Genomic DNA, 20,708 nt, shown 5'->3' with positions numbered 1-20,708 from the left:
AATATAATTAATTTTTAATTTACTACATTTGTATTTTATTTTTCATAAGATAGTACAAGTATACCCAGAACGAGTAGTATAAGATTTACTTCTGACACGTGTTGCGTAACTATTGGCTAAAAGTCAGTTCCCCACTATAAATAAAAAACGAAAAAAAAGAGAGGAATAATCCATTTTCGGATATCCCCGATATTCCACGGTAGTGGAGGACAAAAGCGTAATTGACCAGTACCAATTACTGACACGTCTCCGTAAAAAGGATTTACCACCACGCTCAGATGAAAACGACAAAAATGTAATTTAAAAAAAAAAAACGACCTCCTCCCACTAAAGAAAGGGGTAAAACGGTGAAAATGAAGAAAAATCAGAATAGTTACCAAGCTGATGTGGCAATAACAGTGCCACCTCAGCTTCATCTTTGGACCTCTTCAGCTTCGGATCTCTGCTCCTTTATAAGATTAAGCCAACTTCTCTTTACCCACACCATCTCACCCACACCAGAAAAATCAAAAAATACGTTTCTCTCTTATAAGAAATCTCTCTTTCTTTTTTCTTCTCTTCTCCTCTCTAGATTTGTCGCTTACCTCTAAATTCTCCGGCGATGAATCTCGCCGGGAAAATGAATATTCCGGTAATCATTTCCTCTGTTTCCGTCTCTAGTAACGCTATCTCTGACCATCGCCGTCACGTGTTCCGTGAAAATCCTCGCCGATCCGTCTTCTAGACTTTTCCTAGTATATTATTCTTTGCTTCGTTTTGTGAAAAAAGAAATGATCCGCTGATTGCAGAAGACTGTCTAGGTTTCTTCTGGTTTTAGCTGAGAGGTTTTGTTTAGATTCTCTGTTTTCTTCTTTGAATCCGTGGAGATACCAAATTTTTGGGACTTTTATAACGATTAGTTTTTTGTGGGAGAGAGATCTGTGAGGTTTTTTGGAGGAGACGGAGTGTAAATTGAATTTGAATTTTCGTCTTCTGTGTTGAAATTGACTTGGACCATAATTGGTGAAGAGAGAGAGAGAGAGAAGTTAGATCTTCGTCTTTGTTCAGTAAACGATGCCATTTACGATGAAGATCCAGCCGATTGATATCGATTCACCTTCCCTAGCTCCAGGCAAACCGGTGCTCAAATCTCGTCTCAAGCGGTTGTTTGATCGGCCGTTCACGAACGTACTGAGAAGCGGAACCACCGAGAAACCATTCGCCGTCGCCGTCGTCACCGGTGAAGCTCAATGCAATCCCGTCACGGAGTTCGAGCCGAGCTCCGTTTGTTTAGCGAAGATGGTTCAAAACTTCATAGAGGAAAACAACGAGAAGCAAGCGAAATGTGGACGCAACCGCTGCAATTGCTTCAACGGCAACAACGATAGCTCCTCCGACGATGAATTAGATCTGTTCGGAGGTTCGTTCGATTGCTTCAACGGCGGTTCTCCGTGCGACGCCTCCGATCATCTCAAGGTATACACCGTTTGTCCCTCACCTCTCTCTCTCTCTCCGTTTGATCAGTGTTAACGGAATTGTAATTCTCGATCCCAATCAGAGCTTGATCCAGTGCGCGAGCGTCGCCGAGAGGAACCTATTAGCCGACGCGGCGAAGATTGTGGATAAGAACAAATCAGTGAAACGGAAAGACGATATGAAGAAGATCGTCAACGAAGGACTCTTATCTCTTAATTACGATTCTTCAATCTGCAAATCGAAATGGGAAAAATCTCCTTCTTTCCCAGCTGGTAAAGATCTCTCTCTCCACAAACCTCGTTTCTACTTTTTTTTTTGACGACCCTTCACGAAATCTGTGTGACTGATTTTTTTTTTCACGAATTTTCAGGTGAATATGAGTACATAGATGTGATTATTGGAGAAGAAAGATTGCTAATCGATATAGATTTCCGATCGGAGTTCGACATAGCGAGGCAGACGAGTGGTTACAAGGCGTTGCTTCAATCTCTACCGTTCATCTTCGTCGGAAAATCTGATCGGTTGAGTCAGATCGTGTCGTTGATCTCGGAGGCGGCGAAACAGAGCTTGAAGAAGAGAGGGATGCATTTGCCTCCGTGGAGGAAAGCCGAGTACATGCGATCTAAATGGCTCTCCACTTACGTTCGAGCCTCCGTCGTTGCCTCTGGAAACGCCGAGGAGCCGCCGGTTGCGGCGGCCGCGGCGGTGTCGGAGCTGGATTGTGCAGAGCTTGAGCTGGTTTTCGAGGAGAAATCTTTATCTCCTCCGGTAGTGATTAATTCTTCCTCCTCTCCTTTTTCGTCTGTTGTCGACGGCGATGATGACGTGGCAATCCCGACGGTGGAGAGAGAAGTGAAGGCCGTCACCGGATTAGCTTCACTCTTCAAGGAAAAGCCGTAATAAAAAAATTTTGAGTTTTTTTTCCTTTTTTCTAATTTTCGTTAATTTCCAAAAGTAAAAACTTGAGGAAAAAATATAATTAAAAAAAAAATCTATATAACATTACCATATTCCTTTTTTTTACCTTTTTTACTTTGTAGTTGTTTTTTGACCTCTTTTGTTTTTTCTTCGCAAGGGGTGACCACTTTGTACTTAGTACCGTCCACGGTGAAAAAGTAAAATAATAATAATATTACTATTCCCCAAATAAATAAAATTGTTTATCTATCTAGAATTTAGTACTTCCGAAACTCAAAAACACCTGAGAAACTGTGCAGTGTTGTGGATAAGAATCTTTAAAAACTATTAATTGATATTTATAATCTCTGTATAATCTTAAGACGATTCGTGTTTAAAATATGTAAGCGCATAAGGGAACATAAGAGTATTGACACGATCTTTAATTTTAGGTTTCTCATCTTTTCATAAACCTTATACAATTCGATAAATTAAACGTTACGAATTTAATTTGTTTACTAATGACGACTGCTTTGAGAGAAGAGAGAAGCTCGTGGGCTCTCGATAGCAGTGGAGTGCCAGAGCTGTTCTTGAACAACGTCTCATATATTATTCTCTTTTTGCTTTTCATTTTTGTTTTTCCCTAACTATGATTATTTTAACGATTTTGCTTCGTTAATCTTTATTTGATATCTTTTCTAAAACCTGGTTCATTTTTGTCATTTTGGATTAGCAATAAAAATCCGCATTGCTTAGGTGAAATTTTTTTCTTTAGTGTGAAAAAAGTTTAGGTGGATTTATATGTAAATCAAAATATTTTTATCATTTTCATGTATAATCCACTTACCTGCTTTATATTTTTTTTATCATTTGCATGTAAATAAAAAAAACAATGCATGTATCAGCTGCTTCATATTTTATCATTTTATGTGATTCGGATGTTAATTGGATTGATATTTTGTCTCTACGAGTGCAATAAATTTCGAGAGATCGATATTTTTTTTTGTCATGATGCATTTCAAAATTTGAAGGAGAAAAAAAAATAAGTGGCTCGTGCTTGTAACACGTGCTAGATATTTGTACATATACAGTAACCATCGATCGGTATACAAAATTATTTTGCAGGGTTTCTTAATTTAATTAAACGGTAATCACAATTTTGACTCTATTGTGGACAAAACAAATTATACATTTAATTGATTGGTTTCTAAATATAAAATATTCTATCGCTTTCACCATACAATATACATTCTAATAGTTGCAAACTTAATTATCTATAGTCAATATTATATTACAATAATAATTGAAAACACCTAAAACAATTCTATCATTTGAATAAACAAGAAATAATAATATAGGTTTATGATTATTTTTCTTATTGCATTCATTTTTGTAAGATGTTTAGAAGAAAACCAGTTACTGAAAAATAAAGTAATATATCTGTATAAAGTGTTAAACGGGTGATAATGAATAAAATGCTAATGTGATGCTTACACTAAGTCAGTAAACTAATATTTTGGAAAAAGATTAAATTCTACCGCATTAGAAAGATTCAATTTTTAACGTGCACTATAAAGTTGGTGATCATATTTTAATTGATCATTGTTTATGTGGTTAAGGTTAATACGTAGCGTTGTGATGCAATATTAAAAATCATGTGGTTAGCGTTAATTATATGGTTGTTTAACCATGCAAGCAACGATCAATCAAATTATATTCACTATATAAGTAGAATTGTTTTTTTTTTCTTTCTAACATTCATAAGTTGGGATATAGATTCCGTATTCTTAGTTGAAAGAGAAGATAAACTATGTTGATGAGTATGAAATGCGATTCGTTTTCTTCTTCTTCTTTACTGTTCTAATAATAAATAAATTGATATTCAAATAAGCATTAATAACTAAATAAATTTTATATTTAGTAAGTTTAACAATTGAAGATGAAAATGAAAAGAAGATGATCTATCGGACAAAAAAGAAGATGAACTATCAAAGACAACAAAGAAAACATTTTACATAATTTTCTTTCAGAATACCAAATTAAAAATAATACAGGAATAACAAATGTAAAAAAAAAAGATTATAGTTTTCACTGTTGTAATAGTCTTGAATATCGATACATTCATTAGCTCTTCGTATCCCAAAAGCTTACAAACAAGCTCAATTTTAGCGGCAGCAATTCATCATTTCTCTTTGTCCAAAAAATAAAAAACTCATCATCTCTAGGAATATTTACATTAAATCATTTAATTAACCAATTTAGCTACATTTGTTGTGAAACTTAAGTATCATCTTCTAAATCATAAAAAAGAAACAAAAATAATCGTTTAGTGGGGTAAATCTAGAGTGATTTAAGCCGATCGTCTACAAAATGTTTGAAAAATTGATATCCTATTACATACCTTTAACTCTTTTTTTTTTCAATTGAGCCCAGGGAAATATGATCTTAACTAGAATCGTACATATGTAGAAAACTTAGCTTATTTGGTGACATTGTTAAATATACCTCTTTTTATTAAGACTGTCTACTTAATTGTCATGTCTTGTCAGAGCTTTTAAATGGAAAAAAAAAATAGAAATAGTTAAAGCAAAAGATTTTTTTTTTTTCTCCATTTCTGTCGAAGCCTAAATCAACTTTTTACAAGGACCTAACTGTGTTCCAAATATAAGTATATGTAATTAAATATGTTTTTCTTTTAAACACATACATATATATGATATATGTAATGTATCACAATCATTGATGTGGGGGCACTAGTCAATTCATCCATAACTATAGTATTTATTATTATTGTTATTATTATTTTAGATGTCATATATCAAACGTATTGTATAATCGAATTATTTGACAATAGGGTAGGGTCGGTTACAACAATTTCACAAGCTGTGGGGTCTTGATTCCCTTTTCTTATTACCATCCACACTTTTTTCTGGATTTGACATTATTTGCACGGGTAGAAAATATGAAATATTTTTATTTTAATATCCCTATTTTATTTACGATTTAATATCATATATATTTTTTAGTTACGTTTTCTCTTCGTTACCAATAAAGAAGAGAAAGTAATAAACCATTGGGTTAGATTAAAGGTCTATAGAAAACGACTCTCCACCCACTCATTTAAATAGTTTTCGGAGATTATCTTTGTTAATTGCTTCTTCACATGAGTTTTGGTTAATGAGACAATCAAGGTTTCTGCACTAAGAGATATAAATGATTTATTTTAAAAAATTATTGCACAACCAACTTGTTTTAGTGTTGCAATTATTATTATGATTATTTTTGAAACCCCACATGAACGTTACAATGATTTGTTTATATATTATACGGTTATGCCTATGTGTTTGATAGAGAGAAGAGAGAGAGACAGATAAAAAAAGCATCTTTTTATAAGCCCACATTGATCATTAGACATTTTTCAAAGTGCTTTTCTCAATGTCGAAATTGAAAACTTACTACATACTCTCTTGTCCGTTTTTTTCCCATCTTTCTTTTTAACTTTTAGAATATACATTTCTTCTTTTTAATATATTTGGTCAAGTTAAGTTTTTCCCAAGCTTATTAGCAAGACACTTGTAGATATAGACGCTTTCGAAGATTGATGTTGTGAGAGGATAAAAATTCAACGCAGAATGTTAATATCCCCATTCTATAAACCCTTAATTTATATGAATCCAAAATAATTTATCTACTTGAATTATGTACAACAGAATATATTTTCATTAGTATATATTTAAAACGAAGAATGGAAAAGAAAAGAGACACGGAGGAGATGTGAAGAGAGAGACTTATCCACTTTGACATAAGCCTTGGAATATTAGGTGACAACATGTGATTCCTCTCCTCACTCTCTTCCTTTTCATTTTTATTTTGCCTCAAAATTCGTTTTTCTTATTAATCTTATTTTCTGTCAATTTGTTTTACTAATATAATTATTCTTGTTTGTGAAAATTCATTTTTCGTCATCCTAAAATTATTGCCGACAAAAAAAAAAAATCATCATCCATGAAATGGTCGCACTCGCATTATAATGTTCCTGGATCAGTTCTGTTTTGTTTGTCTATCTTTCTGTTGTTGTTTATAAACTAAAACTTTAAAATTCATTTGTCGAAAGCTATCATAGAGAGTATATTAGAGAAACTACATTATCGAGTTATAGATTGAAAATAATGATTTTATCAGTGAAAGGAATAAAATTTAATGATCAAGGCAGGGATAATCCAACCAAAAATACATCCCAAGTGTATCGTAGAGAATTTAAAATATTAACTTATTCTAACTACTAAATTTTGTTTTTAAAAGTTTAATTCTGGAACTAATATATTTAAAAAAATTCATATTTCAGTCAACTATTAAACCAATAAAGTTTCCATCATTTTAAAGATATCATGAAAAAAATGTTTCGCATTAAGACAGTTGTGTGCTTTTTACTTTTTAGCCAATGAATAACATAGATATCTTTCTGATATTTTTTAATTACTCTCTGCACACAGATATGTTATATTTTTTTCACCCAAAAAAAAGATTTCTTACGAAACTGAATTTAAGCACGAAATTTTTACTGAAAAAATAGTCCCTGAAATTTGAGTTATATAGATACAAAAGCAAACAATCTATTATATAAAGAGTGAGTTGAGTCTCACAAATTTGACACCTAAGCACTCATCCTTTTGACACATCATCTTCTAAATAATTATTAAATTTTTATTATTTAATAATTTTTAAAAATCTTTTCGTAAATAAGCATCAATTTATTACTTAAATCATTGAATTCAGTGATAAACATACATTTATTAAAATAATTCTCCTAAAAAATGTGATTCATTTTCCTTAAATTAACTAATGTATATATCTTTATATACAAGTTATTTTAGTTAGATTACTGAACTAAAAAAAATAGGAGCAGTCATAAGAGGTCGAAAGAGAGAAAAGGAGAAATAAGAAGAAAAAGAGAGGAGAAAGAGTCGTGAAAGGAGGAAGAAAAGAGTAGAGAGGACAAGCCGTGAGTAGGAGAGGGAGAGAGAGGAGGAGATTAATGACAAAGAAAAAAAAAGAAACAGAGAGAGCACATAAACACGAGGAAGGAGAACAAGTGTTAGGAAATCAGAATAGATGACGTCGCAGAGAAAGAATGGACCATCACCACCGCAAAGGAGAAGAATTGAGAAAAGTATATCTGTTTGTGGAAGTAAGTAAAAAATGAATCAAAACAAATCAGAATGACTATTAGATACGAAATCAGTTACTAACTCAACAGAGAATCGGCGATGACCTATAAAAGCTTTTGATTTCTTTATTTCAGTAGACATCAAAATATCCATGCGAAGGCTAAGCAGCCACTATATAATGTTCCTTTGCAAGGAGACCGCCAATGGGGGTCTATATTCTATGAGTCTAATTGTGATTATGTGTAGAATATACTAGCTGGATCAATAAGTAGCAGTGTTATTGTATAGCTTAAGAGTTCTTTAATTATAATTTACCAAAAGTTTATTTATTTGCTTATAATATAAAGTTTATGTAAATGTTTATGAATATGTATGACAGTTTGTTTAGCTAATTAATGGTTAAAATAAAAATTCTACTAATCATTTTAATACATTCCATAGAAATGCTTATAACCTACTAAACAGAGGTAAATATATTTTACCATGTTCAAAAAAAGAAAGATTGTTGAAAGTTTGACTCCAATCATGTAGGAACTAAATGGAACAAAATATGAAGAAATGAGTAGTAAAATATTGTCATTTAAAGAGTCTATTTGAGTGTGTGTGTGTGTGTGTAGTGTTTAGAAAGATTGGATTAGGATTGTGTTTTGGTGACTTCATTGGCAAATGTTATCGTATAATTAGATTTTTTAAGAAAATTACAAATCCAAAATACAAAAAGAATCTTCAAAGTAGATTTAGAGTAATATTTTAATAATGCAACGATAATTTTTAACAATGTGAAATAAATAACAACTATATCACTGTGGTTAAGAGAGAGCTCAGAAGTTTTTATAAGAGTTGAGAGAAGTGAGCAAAACGTGATATAGTTTAAAATATATCAGTGCATTCGTGTTAAACTATAGATTTTTACAACAATTTAATATTTAAAAAAATATTTCTATTTTTAAATATGTACAACAGAAATAATAGATTTTTACGCAGTATTAAGGATACCAATTTGTTGTGAGATTTAAAAAATACATTACAAAAAAGACCCGCGTGTATACGCGGGTATTCATCTAGTGTGTATAAAAATGATTACCATTCTGAAAACAATATTAAGTGGGTTGGGTACAAACTAAGTAAAAGAACTTCTTCCTTGTCGGATTTATGGATAACTATGGACAACTTATAGATATATTTATTATACCTTCTGAATTATTATCTGCTAAGATCATAATGATTTGTATAAATCCAAAACAAAGTTATTTAAAAATTTATAAACAGTGTAGTGTTGCTTGAGGAGGCAACATATATTAATAAAACAAACATAAAATCTGAATTCTCACACTTCTGTTTGAGTTTCTTATTGTGTAGATCTTTAAACCACACTTTACTATCAGATCCAGGATATCAGATAGCTTGCAAAATATATACTCCATTGAACAACTAAATGAGAAAGTAAAATTGAAGGTAAATTTCCAAAGAGAAGCTTCATTAATTTCTCTAAATTATGAAACTGTGTTATCTGTTCTAGAAGCAATAGCACTGACAGATACGAAGAGTAAGTGATGACACTCTTAATGGGACTCAGAGGTTATTCATTAGAAACCTATTTACAGAAATTGAAAAATATCATATAATTCTATTTAATACACACATTGAATTGTTGAGAAAAATATAGGATAATAAAAGCTACGAAAAAATGAAGTCAGGATTCCTCTACTAGGAATCAGAGATATATCTAGGTGCACTTTTAATTTGGTTGGTATTCATTTCTGAAGAAATAATACAATAGCTTCTTTTTTTTCCTTCTGCTCACCTATAGGCTATAAATATAAATTTCTAATAGAACATTTACCAGAGAGGCATATAGAAACAAAGCCCAGTTAGAAGCTACTTAAGGCCCACTCTACTATTATTATGTAATTTATACGGAACCTCAAGAAACCAGAAGATAGCATCATCTACTGGTCAATGTTCCCCATCATAATTCATAACTAGCCTGGGCGATGTCAAAAAAAAAAACTTAGCCTGAGCGTTCGGTCGGTTCGGGTCTTTTGATTGGTTTTTTTTTTAATTCTTGGTTTTTTCGGGTTGGGAAAAAGAAATACCGCCAAAAGATACCGAACAAAGTTTCGGTTTGGTAATAGGTTATTTCGGGTCGGTTTTGAGGAAGTTTAGTTCGGTTCATCAGTTTAGTATTTTGACTAAATCAATTTAACCATAGGAATACGTTCAAATAAAATTGGTGCATTTCGGTTGTTTCGGAGGTTCGGTTCCTCAGGTATTTTGGTTTTTTGATCGTTTTGGTGAAAAATTGTAAGAATACGAAAAACCAAATGGTTTTAGCTACAGAATTAAACCAAACAAAAATCCGAATTTAAAATAAAGATATGGTTCGGTTGGTTGGGTTCATACCGAATAGCCATTCATTAGAAATCGATTTACATAATCGATTGTACTATTTAATACACACATTAAATAGTGAAAAAAAATGTAACACGGTAAATAGTTGAGAAATATAGGACAATAAAAGCTACAAAAAGTAAGTCAGAATTCTTTGAATCAAAGATATATTTGTAGTTATAGGTACACTATAATTTGGTTCATAATGACCAAAAAAAAAAGTTCATAACATCGTGTATTCATTTTTCACAAACTATAAAATCATTCTTATAATTTCCCCAAAGAGAGCACGAGCACCAAAAAGCCCAATTCGGAGCCCAATCAACAGAAGAAAAATAAAAAAACTCAAACTTTACGAGCCAAGGTTCTCTGTTTAGTGGCGTGTTGAACCACTTTCTCCTCAACGTGTAACCCTTTCCTGCGCCGTACGGCATTGATGAGCTTCCTCGCCGTATTCGGAAGAACACTAGCTCCATCACCAAACTCTTCAATCTCTTCTTCAGTTTTCGGAACAAAGAACGGATCTTCCTCGAGCATTTCCCAATGGCTCAAAACCATGAGAGCACTCGCACCACCAGACGTTCCTTTTCTCAGCTCGTCTGCGAAACCGAAACTCTCGGAAACCGGCACGTACGCATGGATCGTGAACAGAGACGACCCTTCTTGCATCTCTTCCTTGAGAACTCTAGCTCGTCTTCTGCTCAGAACCGCATACATCGGACCAAGATACTCAGGTGCGGTGTTTAGTTCGCAGAAGTACATTGCTTCGACGATACGTGGATTTGTCTGAAGCACGGCGGCTCTACACGCGTCTTTGACAGCTGTCATGACTTGTCCTGTGAATATTCCAAAGTTTTCAGGTTGTTTCTCTGTTTCGGAATCTTCTGCAAGATGAGACTCGATGGTGAAAGCTAATCCCCACATTGGTTCATCGCATAGAGGTCCTGATGCTGTCGCTAGCTGAAAACCAGAGACTATGCTGCTCTCTAGAGTCAGTGCTTCGCTGTACAGTGCTGTTTCTGATGTTTCTGAAGTAATCTCAGTAGAATCTTCTGTGAAGCCAAGTCTTTGAGAGACATGAGGAGAGCCTCTCACGAGAATCGATCCATCCTCGCGGATTCTTTTACCATCTGGAGCGAAAAGTATGTTTGGACCTTTTTCTCTTGGACCAAGCGCCCAAATCCTCTTGAGCAGTTTCGACCATTCAGTTTTGCATTTCTCTCGATCATTTTCGGTTTCAGAACTTGATAAAACGCCAGCTTCGATTAACTCGTTCTTCAATGCTTCTATGGGATCCACATTCTCTACGAGGCTAGGCCCTTGTGATTCTAGTATCTTAATGCTGTGACTGCCTTTACCTCCAATTATATCACCAAGCAAGTCTGTGTTCTCATCAAGCAGCTTGGTTAGCGAGTGTGGTAGTTTCATGACGTGTACTCTGATAACGCATCTGCCGTTTGGAGTTCTCTTCTCAACGAAATCCGAAGTATTCAAGCTTAGAGATCTCAAACTCTCCAAGAGATTAGCTCCATCACCTTCAATTGTCTCCCTGTAGGACACGAGAGGCGAAGAGACTTCAAGGTTCACTTTTGCAAATCTGTCTTTCAAGTCCTTGATACATCTTTCTAGATGAACTTCTCCAGCAGCAGCAAGCACATGCTCTCCTCTTGCAGATACTGTGATCTCCACAAACGGATCTGCTCGGTTTAGAAGCCTCAGACCTTTCATCAGAGCACTCATATCTGCAGGATCCGACGGTTCAATCGCGACTCTGAGAGTGGGAGAGACCTGAAACTCCATGCTGGCTAAGGGCCAACAGTTTCTAGTAGATGAAAGTGTTGCGCTTTTTGATATATATGGTCCAAGGCCTCTTATTGCCACTACATTTCCGGCTTTCACCTCGTTTACTGGTGTTAATCCTTGTCCCATCATAAGATAGATGGAATGTAGTTCTGCTTCTTGAATGTACTTCTGAGACGATTCACCTTTGAGAGGATCATATAAAGCGGAAATCACAAAGACTCTTTGCCCTGCACAAAGAACTCCGCTAAAGATCCTAGCAAATGCGAGGAAACACTCATCGGACTCGCTTTTGCTGTCCTCGTCGTTTAAACCGTTCATCCTCTCCCTGTGGTTTCCATCTTGAGGAATCATTTTCATGGGAATGGCAAACATTTTAGACACAAACACGACACAAGGTGCGTCTCGGCTAGAATCACAAGCCTCGATTGATTTTCTAACAAGCTCTGCTTCTGCAAGTACGCTTGAATCAACATCGTTACCACCGATGATTTTCCTTTCTGGAACCAAGCGCGAGATTCTAAATGCCTGTGCTGCAATGGGGTCAGGCAGATGTTTCACAGCCATAGACAAGACTGCATCAGACAAAGGAAGCCAACGGCTCATCACTGACTGAAGCACGTTTTTGGGATCCTTGTTCTGAAGTTCGCGTGGTGGAATAGACAGATTGAAAGATTTGATAACTTTCTCAAGAATGGCTCTGTCCCCGTCGGGATCTAGTGCAGCCTCGTAAACCTGCCACAAAGGCTCAAGCACAAACTGCACAAACATTGGTTTTGCCTTGCTTCCCGCACTTAAAGAATTCTTCCTCACACTCATCTTTGTCTTGGAATCATAATAATAAGGACCCCATAACGATTTCTCCAACGCAGGCGCCTTAGCTCCAAGCTTAGACGCATAGAAATTAGCAAACTCAGAGACCCCAAAACCCCACCCGTCAAGAGCACACACGAAGACCACATTACCCTTCTGAGGCTGAAACGTAACTTCTTCATCATCCTCCAACAACTCAGGACTCTCAGCAGAAATCTCACCAGAAGTACTCGCAAGTATAGAGTCAATATCAGACAAATACTTCGCCGACTTATACGCGCTCACTATCCCATTAACCTCATGAACAATCCTTATCAAGCGAGTATATGCTTCCATGGGACTCAACCTCAGCTCACAAATCAACCGATCAATCTTGTTGAGCACTAAGCAAGGAGTCAACTTCTCGACCCAAGCTTGACGCAACACAGCATGCGTCTGAATGTGGACACCTTCAACAGCATCAACCAAAACCAAGGCCCCATCACTGAGCCGAGCAGCTGTTGAGACTTCACTACAGAAGTCCATGTGCCCAGGGGAATCAATCAGGTTCAGAGAATGGTCCTCATACTTGAGAGAAATCGAAGAGCTTTTCATCGTTATCGCACGTCTCTGTTCTTCATCGAGATAGTCCATGTACCTAAGCTTCCCGGCGAGTCTCGGGTGAAGCACGCCGCCACCAGAGGAAGCGATGAGGTGATCGGCGAGGGTTGTTTTACCGTGGTCTACATGTGCTAAGATACATATGTTCCTAACTTTTCTACCATCAGACTCATCCATTTCTTTCACTTTACACAACGAAGCTATCCTGGAGATATTACCATCAATCAGATAAACAAAAAGCAGATTCCATAATCATCACAAAAGAGAAATCACAATGACAAAGATGCTTTGTAAATTCCAAAATTGACTCGATTTCCAGAAGATTTCAAAGTTTTGATTCAGAAAATTGAGAACTGAGATTGATATCCAGTTACCTAATCCGTTGGTCGAGCTCAGACGCTTTCTTCAGAAGCAGAATCACTTCCCTCGATTATCTCTGATGAGTATTCTCTCCTTATAGAGATTCTCACAATCTCTCTCTCTCTTTCTTTAAAAAGTGATCGCTTAGACAACTATATGCAAGTAATCACGTAAACGGAGAAAAAATGATGCGACCTTGCTTCCGCGGCGGACGAAACAACGGCGGCGCAGGGTTTGGCGATTTCCTCTGCAAGTTTCTCTCCACAAAACCATCCACCACATGAACCTATTTGTTTGGATTTTAAAACCGGGTTTAACTAAACCGAAACCCACCGGCTGAGAAAGAGGTTTTTAAGTTAAATTAGATTTTCTTTTTACTTAATTTAATAATTTAAGCTCTTAAACCGGACCAAGTTCGGGTCAAAATTTCCCTGCCCTAAGTCTTAGCCAAAATCAATTTTGAGAGAGAGAGAGATGCAGAAAAGGGAGCTCGGGAAATCCGGTGGCCAGTCCGGCGGAGCTTCGGCTCCACCACCGAAGAGAGGCCGTCCGTTTGGTAGCACGAGTGCAAACTCGGCAGCTGCAGCAGCTGCCGCTGCGGCGGCGGATGCGATGTCTCCGTCAGCTCTACTCGGTCCTTCTCTTCTTGTTCACAATTCCTTCATCGGTAAGCTCGCAAATTATCAATCTATACTATCTACTTTCTATTCCTCTTACGAATGGTTTTGTTGTTGTTGTTGTTGTTGTTGTTGTTAACTTCACTGAGATCGATTTAGCACTTCCCTTATATACTGTCGAATTTGTCTGATTTTTTTTTGGAATGTGTGATCCTGGGAAGATAGACTACTCGTACTGTTATTTGGATTATAAATTTCACAAGAGACTCACTGTTTGTGAAAGCTCATTGCTTTTCCATATTCTAGATATGAAGTATGCTTTTTTTGGTTTCATATTGGAATGGTTTTGATTTTTTGTAGACCAGAACAATAGAAGAATAGTCCTAGCGCTACAGAGTGGGTTGAAGAGCGAGGTGACATGGGCATTGAATACACTCACATTGCTTTCCTTCAAGGAGAAAGAGGATATTCGAAGAGACTTCACTCCTCTAGCTAAGATACCTGGCTTGCTTGATGCCCTTCTCTTAATTGTAAGTTTGATTTAGTTGTTTTTTGTGTGTAAGGCACTGTTATGCTTTTCTTTTTGTAATTTTTGTGTTGAAGTTTAGTGCGGGATTGTGCTTGGTAGATAGATGACTGGCGTGACATAGCTCTCCCAAAGAACCTGACAAGAGGAACTAGGGTCAGATCGTTAGGTGCAAATTCTTCAGTTACGGGTTTTGGCAGTGAGTATGATGCGCTAGCCACAATTCAAACCCCTGGGTGAGCCGATATGATCTATCCTTTACTATGATACTATGATACTATGATTTTATCTTATATCTTTGGAACCTAAGTGAGGTTAATATTCGCCTAGCAGATCCGGCGTTGGTTCTTCAGCCACTGAGGCATTAGGGAAAAAAGGCTCTGGAAAACATCAGTCATCTCAGTGGTGGAATGAAGAAGATGGTTTGTTTAATATAGACGATGAAGGGAGAGCAGAGAAACAGATGTGCGCCATTGCTGCGTCAAACGTTATCCGCAACTTCTCCTTCATGCCGGATAATGAAGTTGTAATGGCTCAGCATCGCCATTGCTTAGAAACTGTTTTCCAGTGCATAAACGATCATATGACCGGTAAGAAGGAATACTGTGTTTTTGATATATATCGTCCCATTCACGTCTGATAGATTTCTATTTCTTTTTGGATCGAACTAGCTTCAGTGCATTCCCTCTATCTTCTTATGTGCCTGATACTTGATTGAGAGGTATGAATCTAAGAAAATCTTTTGTTGACAGAGGATGAAGAGCTAGTCACAAATTCGCTTGAGACGATTGTAAACCTAGCGCATTTGATGGATCTTCGAATTTTCAGCTCGCTTAAACAGTCATACATCAACATAAAGTAAGAGTTTGTGTATCCATGTATCCTTCTAACAAATTTCATCTTAACATGTTTCAAATTCGGACTTAATGTGAGCCATTCATTTCTTTTCTGCAAATAGTGAAAAGCAAGCTGTACAAGCTGTGGTTGGGATTCTTGATTCTGCCGTCAAGGCTTGGAACTGTGCTGCTGCTGAATTGCTAGGGCGTTTGATAATCAACCCGGACAATGAACCCTTCATTAATCCCTTAATTCCACAGGTTTGATAACGTCTTTCATGATAATCATCTTATGGTTTATGGTTACTTACTCATAATAATAAGTAGTTTAACAAACCCATAAATGGGCCAACCTCTTACAGATACACAGGCGATTAGTCGATCTTTTAAGCATACCAGCAGTTGATGCACAAGCCGCAGCTGTTGGTGCACTCTACAATCTCGTGGAAGTAAACATGGATTGCAGATTAAAGCTTGCAAGTGAGAGATGGTATACAAAAAAACAAAAATATGCTTCCTCCCTCTCTAATTAATATACAACCAAAAATCGTTCACATTACAACAATGACACACACCATTTACGTTTTCAGGGCGATTGATAGATTGCTGAAAGTGATAAAGACTCCGCATCCGGTTCCAGAAGTCTGCAGGAAAGCTGCAATGATACTAGAGAACCTTGTCTCCGAGCCTCAGAACAGAGCATTGTTACTTGCGTATGAGAATGCTTTTGCAGAGCTGCTTTTTCAAGATGGTAAGTATTCTGATTCGTTTGCGAGGATTTTGTATGAACTAACTGCTAGATCAAATAGCAGAGTGGCTTCGGCTCGGGGAATCTGGGGGATGTAATGTGGGTTTAGTCAGTCAAAAGTCTCTCTATAGATTAGTGGGTTTGGTTAATGATGCTGTAATGTATTAGTAGTAGACTTGGATCATTTGAGATATTAAAAGCACAGTATTGTTGAACAAAGCAGATGGTGGTTTCTTTTCATTATTGCTCTCGCATACATGTGATACGACAATTTAACCCTCCTCTTGTGTAATCTAGCAACTCTTGGTTGGTAGTATCTTTATGTAATGATAGATAATGTTTTGGCAATTGATTTTTATTCTTTCATTACATCATTTGATTTAGTACAGACGTTTATTAGTCATAGGCGATTACAATCAAATTGAAAAAAAAAAAGACAATTTGTATTTAGCCGTTGAAATCAACTTGTCGCTTTAGGATTTCAAAATGCATCTTTTACTAATGAAATATTTCATCTGTTTCTGATTAAAATGACAAAGATACAGAAATTAACTAAATAAACTAACAATTATAAACTACTACATTTTTTCAAATTACTAAAATCCATTGGATTTTTTCTTCTCCTTTCCATTGTCTTTAAATTTCTTATATTCTTCACATTCACTCGATTTTTGTTGTTCAAGAAAAAAAAACTAACAAAAATAAATATCTTCACTCAGTTTAGCACTAATTTGTCCATCATCTTTGAGTTCAAATGTATAGTTCTTCTCCCATTATTTTAACAACCATTTGCTTCACTAACCTCTTCAGTTGTTGCATCATATTGAAAAGTTTTATTTTTGTTAAATATTACTATTTTATTTTTTCTTTTAGATGAATGCAATTAAGTGTACGGTATCTCATTTTTATAACCCAATTCATTTCTTCTGATGTGTTACTTCATCATCAAGTACATACGATGTGAGCATTAGTTTTGTGCCATGGATTAAATACAAAATGTCTTTTTTTTAAAAAAAAAAACATTTTCATTGCATTAATTTAACTGAAGCAAGAGTGTTTACCAAAGTTTTACAGTAAGCCAACAATAGTTACACTCCGAAATGGATCAATTCTGACGAAGGGAGGAATCCCAACAAAGACCCAAGGGTGGTCTTAGGCCTGGGCGTTAAAACCTAACCCGACGGACCCGACCCGACCCGACCCGAAAAACAGAGTTTGGGTTGATTTTTGTTTTAGTGTTAAATCCGAATGGTTTTAATATAAATTTATTTCGGTTTTTGGTTCGGTTCGGGTCAAACCCGAAAACCATTTTGCGACCCGAAAGAATATATCAGACATATATTATATAGTATACACATTTACATATTTACATATTTTGTTTCCTATTTTTCTTCTCTCTGATATCGACGCCGACGACTCCACTTCCATCTTTATCAAAACTTGATTATAACTAAAATTAGTCAATCTGGAATCATTATCTCGTCTTTCTCCTCATTCATCTTCGTCAAGAGTCCAATCGCACGTGATTCTAAACCCTATTTCTTCTGTTTGAATTTTTTTTTTGTTTTTCACAATCTCTGATTTTTATTCTAGTTCGACGATTCCGATTTAAAGATTTTCTGTCTCGATTTGTTTATGGGTTATTGTTGTTTTGTTTGATTGTGCTTGTTTGTGTTTAGAATTTTCTCATTCCTTGTCTCGATTGTGTTTTGTTTTTCCTTTCTTGGGTGAAGAATCCCATCGAGTCGTTTCAATTCTAATCTACTTTGGTTAATACACTAAAAGCTTAACTCTTTAATCAGACAAATATATTTGAAACCATGACCAAATCGTACCAGTATTGAATCTTGATGTAGCTTTGGCAATCTTAGTCGTTACATGTAATTTGTAATTTAGCCAACTTCATACAGCTCGTTAAATTTCTTGTTTACAGCTCGTTATTGTTTGGTTTTATTTGAGACCCATTTTGCTCGCCGAGGGTATAGATGTATGTGAGATGATTTTTTTTTTATTTGTTCATCTTTGTTCATCTTTGTTGTTTTATTTGCTTGTTCTCTATCACCTTGCAGATGGATTCTTCATCACTTCCTCACTTGAACGACAATGACGACCTGGAAGATGAAGTTGCAGATGATATTGGGAGTACTCCTTTAAGTGGAAACAAGAGGAAGAGGAAAGAAGTTCCTACATCTACTTCACCGAAGGCTAAGTCTAAGCCGAAGGAAAAGGCTAAGAAGAAAGTGTTTAGCACAAGATCACCTGTATGGGAGCACTTCACAAGAACAAAAGAGGATGCAGATGTATGCTTGTGTAACTACTGTGGTAAAAGCTTTGCTTGTGCGAGTACTAATGGGACAACTAGCTTGAACAAGCATCTCACAATCTGCAAGGAACATCTAGCTTGGGTGGAAATTAAAAAAGAAAGTCAGAATGTTATAACTCCTGAAGCTGAAGGTGCCCTGAAGATGGCTAGTGTCTGAATCCGTTTTCAGACAAGCATGTATTGAGTTGATTGTGATGGGAGAACTACCTCTGTCATTTATTGAAAGCATAGCATTCAGATATTTCTGTAGCAGGGTGAATCTGTACACGCCCAAGTCTCGGAGGACAACAACAAGAAACATTGTGGAGTTGTATATCCAGAAGAAAGCAGCTATGAGGGAAATTCTTTGTGGCAATAAGCAAAGGCTTTCATTGACAACAGACATTTGGAAAGCTCCAACAACAGGAGCTAGCTACATGGTAATCACAGCTCACTTTATTGACACAAAGTGGAATCTGAAGAAAATGATTATAGGCTTCAAGAATGTGGATGACCATAAGGGTTCGACTATTTCATCTGTCTTGGTTGAATGTTTAGCTGATTGGGGAATTAAGAGGGTTTTCACAATTACAGTTGACAATGCCACAGCCAACACATCTGCTTTAAGACGTTTCAAGGAAAAATTCAGCAAAGTTGGTACTGATGCACTTGTTTTAGGTGGTGAGTACTTACATATGCGGTGTGCTGCTCATATCATCAACTTGGTTGTAGGTGATGGTATGCACGAGGTGGAAAGTTGTGTTACTTCAATAAGAAATGGGGTTGAATACGTAAGAGGCTCTACAAACAGGGTTAAGGCATTTGATCTAAAGGTGGAATCTGCAAAGATGACCAGAGGAAGTCTTTCATTGGATTGCAAAACCAGATGGAACTCTACATACCTAATGCTATCAAGAGCTCTGAAGTTCAGGACAGGTTTGGAAAGAATGCAAGCTGAAGACATGCTGTTCAACGCATACTTTGAGCAAAAAAATGATGGTAGCAAAAAGATTGGGCCGCCTACAAAGGCTGATTGGGATTCTGTTTCAAGGTTAGTCAGGTTTCTAGTTATTTTTTATAACTCTACCTTGGTTGTCTCGGCATCTACTACAGTGAACTCTTACAAATGCTACAATGAAATTGTTACCATTGAGAGGAACCTGGTAAAGCTGAGCAATGACCCTGAGGAAGCAATGAGGACAAAGGCAAAAGCTATGAGAGACAAGTTTGACAAGTATTGGGATGGTCTGACTAAAATAAATAAGTTGCTGATAATAGCTAGTATCTTCGACCCAAGTAAGAATATGAGGTTTGTTACTATATGCTGTGATAGACTATATGGAAAAGACAGTGTACAAACTAAGGAGATCATAGCAGCTGTAACAGATGCGATGGAGAAACTGTTTGAGGTGTATCAGTCTAACAGTTCTGAAACCTCATCCAAATCTGCAGCAAGCGGGTCTCAAAGTGGTCAAAGTTGTCAAGAGTCACAAGAACAAGAACCTGGTAATATTTTTGATCAGATGGATTTGGATTTTGAGAGTGGGTATGAAAGAATGGATTTTGTCTACAAGGAGATGGTAGATGAATTAGGAGACGAAGATGTGGGCTCAGAGTTGGATACATATTTGAAGGAGAAGTGTGAAACTCCAAAGACAACCATGTTCGGTCAAGAGTATGATGTGTTAGGATGGTGGAAGCTGAATAGTGCTAAGTTTTCGGTTCTTTCAGAGATGGCAAGGGATGTGCTAGCGATACAAGTTTCGTCTGTCGCCTCCGAGTCGGCATTTAGCACAAGTGGACGTATCTTAGAGCCTTACCGTAGCTGTTTAACTCATAACATGATAGAAGTGCTTATGTGCCTTGAGCAATGGTTGAAGTGTGAAGTTCGGTTGAATGAAAGAGGGATTATTACAAAGGAAGAAATGCTTGCTGACATTGAATTGCAAGATGAACTTGAGAGAGGTAAGTTTGTTATCTATTCTTTTAGGTTTCAAGGTTGTTTTTTTGGTTTTTTGGTTTTTGCAGTTTTACAAGTTTTTATGTTTTTTTGTTTCAGATATTGAATCTCAATGCAACTTCAACCTCTAAAATCAGTAGTCTTCCGGTTATAAGGTAATATATATTGCACTATCTCTTCTTTTTATTCTTCGTTGTTTCTTATTCAAATTCCACTTCTCCTTTTGTTTACAGGA

The 20,708-nt window shown here is 36.2% G+C and overlaps 3 protein-coding genes across 3 annotated transcripts; 2 read left to right on the top strand and 1 right to left on the bottom strand.

The window, feature by feature from the left end:
- The first annotated feature begins 486 nt into the window (after positions 1 to 486).
- Positions 487 to 2,481, top strand: LOC112088915. The gene is made up of 3 exons (XM_024159382.1): positions 487 to 1,455; positions 1,538 to 1,727; positions 1,826 to 2,481. Exons 1-3 carry the CDS (start codon positions 1,054 to 1,056, stop codon positions 2,353 to 2,355), a joined length of 1,122 nt encoding a protein of 373 aa, XP_024015150.1. The 5' UTR covers positions 487 to 1,053; the 3' UTR covers positions 2,356 to 2,481.
- Positions 2,482 to 10,149: 7,668 nt separating this feature from the next.
- Positions 10,150 to 13,736, bottom strand: LOC18023118 (elongation factor-like GTPase 1). Its single transcript, XM_006406043.2, has 2 exons — positions 13,499 to 13,736; positions 10,150 to 13,329 (listed from the first exon to the last, which is right to left on the bottom strand). Exon 2 carries the CDS (start codon positions 13,299 to 13,301, stop codon positions 10,257 to 10,259), a length of 3,045 nt encoding a protein of 1,014 aa, XP_006406106.1. The 5' UTR covers positions 13,302 to 13,329; positions 13,499 to 13,736; the 3' UTR covers positions 10,150 to 10,256.
- A 183-nt stretch (positions 13,737 to 13,919) lies between these two features.
- Positions 13,920 to 16,559, top strand: LOC18023116 (armadillo repeat-containing protein LFR). Its single transcript, XM_006406042.2, has 8 exons — positions 13,920 to 14,151; positions 14,462 to 14,631; positions 14,730 to 14,863; positions 14,961 to 15,217; positions 15,380 to 15,485; positions 15,586 to 15,724; positions 15,826 to 15,953; positions 16,054 to 16,559. The coding sequence occupies exons 1-8, from the start codon at positions 13,959 to 13,961 to the stop codon at positions 16,307 to 16,309; spliced, it is 1,383 nt and encodes a 460-aa protein (XP_006406105.1). The 5' UTR covers positions 13,920 to 13,958; the 3' UTR covers positions 16,310 to 16,559.
- Positions 16,560 to 20,708: the final 4,149 nt, after the last annotated feature.

This window comes from Eutrema salsugineum, unplaced genomic scaffold, assembly GCF_000478725.1.
Source record: "Eutrema salsugineum unplaced genomic scaffold, Eutsalg1_0 scaffold_13, whole genome shotgun sequence".
Classification (NCBI taxonomy): Eukaryota; Viridiplantae; Streptophyta; class Magnoliopsida; order Brassicales; family Brassicaceae; genus Eutrema; species Eutrema salsugineum.
The sequence above is the reverse complement of the archived record's forward strand: the minus strand, read 5'-3'. Positions and strand labels throughout refer to the sequence as shown.

Coding starts and splice junctions, on each gene's coding strand:
- LOC112088915 (XM_024159382.1), top strand. CDS start 1,054: ATGCCATTTACGATGAAGATCCAGCCGATTGATATCGATTCACCTTCC. Junction 1,456..1,537: donor ACGCCTCCGATCATCTCAAG/GTATACACCGTT, acceptor GATCCCAATCAG/AGCTTGATCCAGTGCGCGAG. Junction 1,728..1,825: donor ATCTCCTTCTTTCCCAGCTG/GTAAAGATCTCT, acceptor ACGAATTTTCAG/GTGAATATGAGTACATAGAT.
- LOC18023118 (XM_006406043.2), bottom strand. CDS start 13,301: ATGGATGAGTCTGATGGTAGAAAAGTTAGGAACATATGTATCTTAGCA.
- LOC18023116 (XM_006406042.2), top strand. CDS start 13,959: ATGCAGAAAAGGGAGCTCGGGAAATCCGGTGGCCAGTCCGGCGGAGCT. Junction 14,152..14,461: donor TGTTCACAATTCCTTCATCG/GTAAGCTCGCAA, acceptor GATTTTTTGTAG/ACCAGAACAATAGAAGAATA. Junction 14,632..14,729: donor TTGATGCCCTTCTCTTAATT/GTAAGTTTGATT, acceptor TGTGCTTGGTAG/ATAGATGACTGGCGTGACAT.